Genomic DNA, 8,008 nt, shown 5'->3' with positions numbered 1-8,008 from the left:
GTGTGTTGTTTCTTAATGTTGCAACTGTAAGTGATCAGTCCATGCCCTAACCATTTCTGCATAATCGATGACGTTATTAAGATTAATGGCTTCCGGTGCCGACATCGAGGAAACTCATTTAGACTGTTATTTGAGCCCTAGGCGGATTTAGTCCTCAGTTATATTCCATGAAATACATTACAACCGAATGGGTGATAGCTTCGGCTGTGATTGGATAGGGAAATTTTGGAAAAAACATCGAGCAAGGGGGCTTTCTACAGGGCACCGATTGCCATCTGTCTTAGTGTTTACAGGTATGTAACATTTTTTTGGTTCCTACAAATAAATGTTTTCAAAAACTTGAAGAAATTTGCTTACGATTTGTCAAGGTCCTGTGAAGTACCCAGCGTTTAAGTTGTCCGTGCTCTAAAGTAAAATTACTAAATGCTGCCATGCCATAAACATTGCTGCAACAATTTTTAAAATATCCATTGCGGTAATTAAACGTTTTTTCTTTACGGCTATCATATCTTATGTATTAGTAGGTTTTAAAAACCTATAATCGCGGCTTAGCTACTCATGAGTACGCAAATAGCCTGATCTTAACCGCGGTAAAACTGTGTCCTACACCAAGGGAAGAAATTTAAAAACACTAGGATATAGAAAGCATACCTCTTGTTTCTCCAAACGCCATTCAGCGACATACATGTAATGACTCTGATCTTGGGGGAAAAAAAGGACTGCCTTATTCGGATAATCTTTCTTAGCTTATTTATCTCTCGAACAATAACACCAACACCTTTATTTCTACTTTTCTATATCCCTAAATGAAGACTGATATGACCGATTCCCTCAAGAATCCAGCTCCAACCTGGAAAACCAGTTCCCATGTTCTCAAAAGCACTCCCTCTGGACATTATAAGACTTTAGAAATTGCGTATATCTGAAATTATTTCGAAAACTTAGAAAGGCCAAGACAACCTCAAAAAACACGATAGTTATTAAAATTTTATGCAGAATTAAGTTATGACTAGAACTCTTGGATTGAATTTCCACTTAATAACTTTCAACCGCCAAATTGAAGGAAATTAACCGTTAATCGTCAAAGCTACCATCCCATTGAGACCCTCACAAAGTAGGAGCGGAACCCCAAAGATTTCCCAGAAGGGTGTAATTTATTTTCAACCATAGAAACGTGAGTAGTTGTGCGTCCACTGCGAAAACCAAATTGATTCTCATAATTTAGCATATCAGGTTTATTGTATCAAGAAAATTGTAACTAATCTATTGAACATTAGTTTCTCCGTTATTTTATGAAAAACATATAGCAAAGTAATTGGTCTATATCTCCAATGCTGTTTATTATAACTCAGAATTATTACATGAGGAACTTGAACATAAGCAGGAAAGTTATTATCTGAAACAGTTGTCCGCTGGTGAGACTCCGACCAGCGCCTGTTGTGGGACACTCTCCTCCAAGCTTGGCGAAGATTCTGAGCGGTCCCCCAGTGCCATGGGTGATTTTCATCGGCAGAGCAAACACGGTGGCTCCTTTGGAGGGTAACTTGTCCAGATTGGCCAAGTTCACATATGCAGGGATGTTCTCCTTGAATAAGGTTTTGCGAGACTGGAAATCTTTTGACTGGCCATAGTCAAGCGACGCTGTGTCCAAACCAACTGCCTTTACCTTACGACTTACCATCCATTTAGCTGAGTCTGGGTGGATACCTGAAGATCAACAAGCTTGCCATTCAGTTGAGAGAGAGCAGACAGATGCTGTCATGTCCCCATTGTAAAAGGGTTTACATTTTCCAAGTACTTACTTATTTAGTCTTGAATAAAAACTCAACTTAGCTTAGCTTAGTAGCTTTATGTATTGCATGGAATATAGACGGAGTAATATGGCCTTGCGAGTTCTGGAAATTGTCTTTAAAAATGGTAAAAGCTTAGCTAGTTAGACAACTCTTGTAACCCTCTTTGGGGTTAGCGCTTAGCAGCCACGACTACTTCTACGTCTCGGGCTCAAAGTGTAACGGAGCCAACAACAATAACAAAAAAAAACATAATCTAACCGTTGGTCGATATGTTATTAGATAACTTAACAAGCTACCTCTTAAGCAGATATCATCTGGCGATCATAAGACTGAAGCTTAGCACTTACCTGGAAAATGCATATTGGAAACGTTTCCAGCAGGTTGCATTCCCAGATATTTGTTATTATCGGAGAAGAATTTCCCCCATCCCGTTAACACCAACAGAATCACGCCCTCTGGGATCCTGTCATGTTTTTCTTCCCAGTCCTCGATATCACTCGGCATCAGCTGATAGTCCAAGTTTGATAAAGTCTTCTGACGAACATCTATTACAACAGCTGGTCCAATGAGGTCATCCAAGGGGATTTCTCCTGTGCTTCTTTTGTCCTTGTACAAGCTTCTTGGTGCCTCGATGTGCGTCCCGCAGCGGTCGGAGGTGTGGAAGTCATACATGATGGCGTAAAACCCGTCTCTTGTCACGTTAGGAAAATACACCTGTGTCATGTTGAAAGGAGTCATTCCTGGCCAGCAGAAAGTCTCGTTGCTAAACGAATACGTCATATCCAGCCACGATACCTTCACGCGAGAACAAAGGAGAAACAAATTGGAATTTCTGTACTATATATAATACTTGTTAAATAAGAAAAACGTAGAAAAAGAATAATCATACAAGGCTGTAGTTGGCACAAATGTCAGTTAAAAATGAACCCTTCCTCTTTTTTTGAATTTAGATAGCAAAAAAAGGCTAAAAACAATTATGAGTTAATGACAAATGCAGGTGCATGATTCACCTTCAGTAATGTACGACTCAGTGCGGCAAGACTAAGATTTGCTCAGTGAAAGTTTATGCCCAAACACAGCGGCAAGAAAGAAAAGAGGGAAAACCTCTTGTTCAAACAAATTTCAAGGTCACGTCTAACTTACTAGCTTATAAGTCATGTTGGCCTATCAACACTTAATTTCAAAAGGTTAGACTGGAGTCGGAGTCGCAGTCTTAATCAGAAGCGTAGAGCTTATGATGTAGTGAAAACAGCGTTCTTATTCCGCTTACGACTCCGTAGCTTACGTTCCTCTAATGATCTAATGATCTAGTGAAAACCAGATTGTCGCAGTCAGAAGCAGAAGCAGAAGAACTAAACCGATCAAAATGCGTGGGAACGTGCATTGTGATTTGTTTATCCCTCCGCTTCTGCTTTCGACTCCGACAATCTGGTTTTCACTACAACATAAGCGGAACATAAGCGACGGAAACGTAAGCGGAGTCGGAAGAAATGGAAACGCTCTGATTCATCTGACTCCTATTCCGTCGCGCTTATAGCTCCGCTTATGACTCCGATGTTTTTTTTTTTTTTTTTTTAGGTCATAAAGGCTGGTTTTGCACTAGCGATGAAGTCGGAGTCGGAGTCGGAGTCGTAAGCGGTACGGTGTCGTAAGATCGCTTATGACCTAGTGAAAACCAAAAATCGGGTTATAAGTGTGACGGAATCAGAGTCAGAAGAATCAGAACGTTTCCATTTCTTCCAACTGCGCTTACGACTCCGCTACTTACGTTCCGCTTAAGATCTATTGTAAACCAGACTGACGGAGTCGGAAGCAGTAGCGGAAGGATAAACCAATCACAATGCGCGTTTGGTTCTTCTGCCTCTGCTTCCGACTCCGACAATTTGGTTTTGACTAGATCATAAGCAAAACGTAAGCGAAGGAGTCATAAGCGGAGTTTTCATAAGATCATAAGCTCTAAGCTTCTGATTACGACTCCCACTCCGACTCCGTCGCTAGTGACTTAAACCAGCTTTAAGCGCTCTTACGACTTATCGCTTACGACTCCGATTCCGACTCTGTCGCTGGTGAAAACCAGCCTTTACTAAATCAAGCTTTTTCCAAACCCAGTTGGAAGCAATCCAAGAACACCTTCCTTCCTAAGCAATGAATGAAAAAGAATTATTTTGTTTTCCTTCGTTTCTGGAACATTTGGAAAAAAAAAGCTTCTCGAACAGCATCATCAAAACGAGAGCATGACTGCGTGACGGCCATTTTCAGACAAACATGCCAGAATCTCGCCAGAAAAACTCGTCATCAATTAACCAATTGGAATGCGACGTTCATGTAGTGAACTTGGGAGGAGCCAGAACAATGGACTGGTAACAGGCCCTTTATTTTTTTTTCCTCTCCCCTCGTCTCGCGATTCGCCTCGCTTAGCTCATAAAGCCCACTTATGCAGGCTAGCTCTTTATATATTCATTTTAAATTATTTCTGCTTTTACAACCTTTCTCTCCTCTCCGTTCCCCTCTTTTTTTAACTATATATGTACACAACACCAAACAGACCATCAGATCTTTTCTTTTCTCAGCAGTCAAAATATTATAGTTTTACATAATATTCACGACGTCAAAAACAATCAAAAATGCGTCATTTTTGCATCTGGTTACAGTGATATATCCCTGTCAATAAGCAAATTTAACTGTCAACCATGCAAACGCGAAATAGAGCATACCCTAGTTATTTGTTTTCTTGACTGTCAAAATTACAAGAAAAAAAAAGAAAAAAGAAAGAAAATGGGGCATTCGCTATTAGTAAAGAAAACTTGCTTTGGCTTAGTAAATATACCGTCCTATATATGTTAAGCATGCTACCTCCGTTCTCTGTTTATAGCACTTTTCATGTTTTCCAATGTCAGCAAAGATCCTACTAGCGCCTCCTGTGCCATCTTTGATCTTTATTGGCGCACCGTACACCATAGCTCCCGCGGGAGGTAACTTATCCAGGTTGGCGACCATTTCGTATCCGGATATGTTGGCACTTAATAGGATTGTATGTGACTTGAAGATTTTCGACTGTCCATTGTCCAACGATACTACGTCCACACCCACTGCAGTGACTTTTCCACGCTTTACAATCCATTCAGCTGCTTCAGGACTGAAACCTAGGATAAAAATAGAAAGAAAATTCATTGTATATGTGCAAATCTAAAAATGAACATTGTGCACTTGTTTGCACCAGTATGACTACAGGGCATAGACGAGTTATACGTAACAGGGGCACCCAACGAAGATATAGTTCAAAACCACTTAACATAGCATTGTTGAACGTATTTTAGTACTTAAACGGTAGACATAGGCATATTTTTATCCCCTAAAAACTTTTCATCTGTTCGGATTTCCTAGCTGAAAGTCTAGTGATCCGAAAATTATAGGGATCAAAACTTACCTTTTCGAAAATTTCAGCCAGGAAAAGGCTCCCGAAAATTCTAGGTGGCCTTTTTTAGGGTAAATATACGTTTAAAATGGGTAATTTGAACATTTTGTAGATCTTCGAAAATCCTAGGAGAGGCAGGCAAGCAAGAAATTTCACAACAAATGTTCCGAAAATTCTAGTTCTCAAATCGTCTTCCGAACAGATATTTTCCCGAAAATTGCCGTTGGGTGCCCCTGACGTAACCTTGATTGCTGATTGTAGTTACGCGCATCGCCTTTGTTTTTATCTGTAGAATCGAGCAAACCGTCATTCCATCGTCTTATACTACCTGGTAAAATATTATGCAATGCTCTGGAAAACCGTTAATGACGGCGGAAGAATAACAGCAACTTACATATAATGAAGAGACAAGGGATGAAACTAATTTGGGCTAATTTTCAGCCCGCCACAATTCGTCAGTCTCTGGATAAATCGGCGCCATTTTCTTTAACAGATACGAAAACAACATTCTCTTTTCACTATCACAGGAAATTTGAACATCGACTTCGCTAAAACTAATTTCAGAGGGACACATGTTTTTTTGGTTTTGGATTTCCATTTCGTTCTCCAGTAATCCTTTCCAACTGCATGGGACTCATATCATTGAGAGTCAAGTGAAACATCGCTAAACCCCACGTGGACTCCTTGTGGTCCCAATGAAATATAACATGAAAATAGGGAAAGAGTACAAACGTTTGATACTTTTCTATTTTAGCATTACCTGGGTTATGTAGATAACCGTAACCAGTCTTGTTTAATTTAGGATCATAGCCCAAAAACTTGTCTGGGTTTGCCCAGTCCTTTCCCCGGCCTGAGTAAAGGAAGAGGATAGCACCATCCGGGATCTTGCCATGTTTTTCTTCCCAGGCTTCAAGATCACCTACGCTCAACTGATAGTCTTGGTCCTTGGCAGTATGGACCGAGATGTCCACAACAACCGCTGGCCCTATGAGTTCATCCAACAGAACTTCGTTCAAGTGTTTCCCTTTTTGGTAGAAATGTTTAGGGGCATCTATATGAGTTCCGCCGTGCTCTGACATCAGAATGTCGTAGTAGGAAAACCCAACTGGCGCCATTTTGTTCTGAACGGGAGTATGTTTAAGTCTGGTGTGCCCAGGAAAGTAGTTGGTCTTGCTGTCGTAACTGTACGACATGTCCACCCACTGAGTGGAACAGCAGCTGATCAACGTCAGACCGATCAGAACCACTAAGAAATTCATACCTGGAGATTATTGATCGGAGAATATGTTATCACTGGAAACAAATTACCACAACACAGATCACAATTACACAGTGTTCCTTGTGGAGCCCAAATTCACTATTTATACGAAGAAGACATATTCAGCGTTTCAGAATAAACTATTTTTTTCTCACCTATTCTAAAACGCAAAACTCCCATGGCGCTTTTCTGAATATTTATCTATTCTATAAATAGGAAATGTGGGCTTCACATGGAACACAAACACACGACATGACATATTATGACACAAATAACACATCTTGTAGTGGTACAGACCTCCCTTATATGTGATATAACACGTGCAGAAAGGGGTTTTAAGAGGTAATTTGGATGTGGAATGCAACTGCAGATAAACTTCCGTAGATCTTGGCAATGTCGTTAAACTTTTTTATTTTTTTAATGTGTATGTAAAAATTTAAATCAAAATTTTCCGATACATTTGGAAAAATCTTATCAAAACACGTCTAGTATATTTTATGAAAAAAAAAGGGAAAAAAAGAAATGGAAAATGAGAGAAGAAAAAAAAAACAGACAAAATGTGACGGGATGCTTGTCTTCATTGACTTTTGTAAAGCTTATGACACATAAAACTTGTATTTCATCTAGCCACCTCTTATAAATTCAGTTTATAATATAAAGAACATTCATATATACTTTCTTATTGAATAATGATCATATCGGAAATCTTTTATATACAGGCACGTGTGCATCCACTGAACGTAGATCTGTGGAATTAGGGACGGTTGGTATGGATCCTACTAATCCTTCCTCCCTGACCGTTCTCCTGAGACAAAAGGGGGTAAAAATACCGTCTAATATATCGTGCTAGCGCTTACAGTTGGTTCGCTGTTGATTAGCCACATATTACGCTTCTCGAGGGCAACACAAGGAATGCGAAATAATATGACAGTTCATTTCGAAACTTTTCTTACCTCTAGTATCTTTATAAAAAAAAAAGAAACGAATATGCAAAGCACAAACTTTCATTTATATATGGGGGCCGAACGTCAACTTTCGTGTTACAGACCGTTGGTGCTGCTTTACAAAAGTCTTTTCTAGACAAAAGCACTGCCTTTGGGCTCTCGTAAGATAATAATTCGCTTTTATTTATATTAGGTTAATCTGGGGTTGAACGGGCTTTTGCCATGTTTTTAAGGTACAAATGCGACTCAACGAATGTTTTGAAAGTTGTCAATTTTTTTTTTCGCTTTTAAGCAGCCGTATTTCCTATATATTGACAAGTAATGAAAAACATTTCGGTAAAACTAAAAATTATGTTGCTACTGTAGATGACGTTGCGTCAGGGAGCACTGTACAGGACCGAAAAAATGATCTCCAAAATGGACCGCAAATGATCCATAAAGAAAAATATGAATGGCTTGGACTCAGTTAGCGCATCATCGTGTCAATTTTATTATTATTATGTACAAAAAGTCAGATTAAAAGCGAAATTTTACTTCTCAAATATAAACTAAATGAAAAAAAAAAATCATTCAAGTGTAAAAATGAAGCGGTAGGAAA

General features: G+C 39.3%; 1 protein-coding gene across 1 annotated transcript; it reads right to left on the bottom strand.

Annotated features, from left to right (window-relative positions):
* Positions 1 to 1,315: 1,315 nt before the first annotated feature.
* On the bottom strand, positions 1,316 to 6,416 carry LOC140948317 (uncharacterized). The gene is made up of 4 exons (XM_073397549.1): positions 5,969 to 6,416; positions 4,647 to 4,936; positions 2,141 to 2,588; positions 1,316 to 1,707 (listed from the first exon to the last, which is right to left on the bottom strand). The coding sequence occupies exons 1-4, from the start codon at positions 6,399 to 6,401 to the stop codon at positions 1,358 to 1,360; spliced, it is 1,521 nt and encodes a 506-aa protein (XP_073253650.1). The 5' UTR covers positions 6,402 to 6,416; the 3' UTR covers positions 1,316 to 1,357.
* Between the last annotated feature and the right edge of the window lie 1,592 nt (positions 6,417 to 8,008).

The sequence above is a fragment of the Porites lutea genome, chromosome 1 (assembly GCF_958299795.1).
Source record: "Porites lutea chromosome 1, jaPorLute2.1, whole genome shotgun sequence".
NCBI classification, from domain to species: domain Eukaryota; kingdom Metazoa; phylum Cnidaria; class Anthozoa; order Scleractinia; family Poritidae; genus Porites; species Porites lutea.
This window is presented reverse-complemented; position numbering and strand designations above follow the sequence as displayed.

Coding starts and splice junctions, on each gene's coding strand:
- LOC140948317 (XM_073397549.1), bottom strand. CDS start 6,401: ATGTCGTACAGTTACGACAGCAAGACCAACTACTTTCCTGGGCACACC. Junction 4,937..5,968: donor CGGTTATCTACATAACCCAG/GTAATGCTAAAA, acceptor TTTTTATCCTAG/GTTTCAGTCCTGAAGCAGCT. Junction 2,589..4,646: donor GCTATAAACAGAGAACGGAG/GTAGCATGCTTA, acceptor TCTCGCGTGAAG/GTATCGTGGCTGGATATGAC.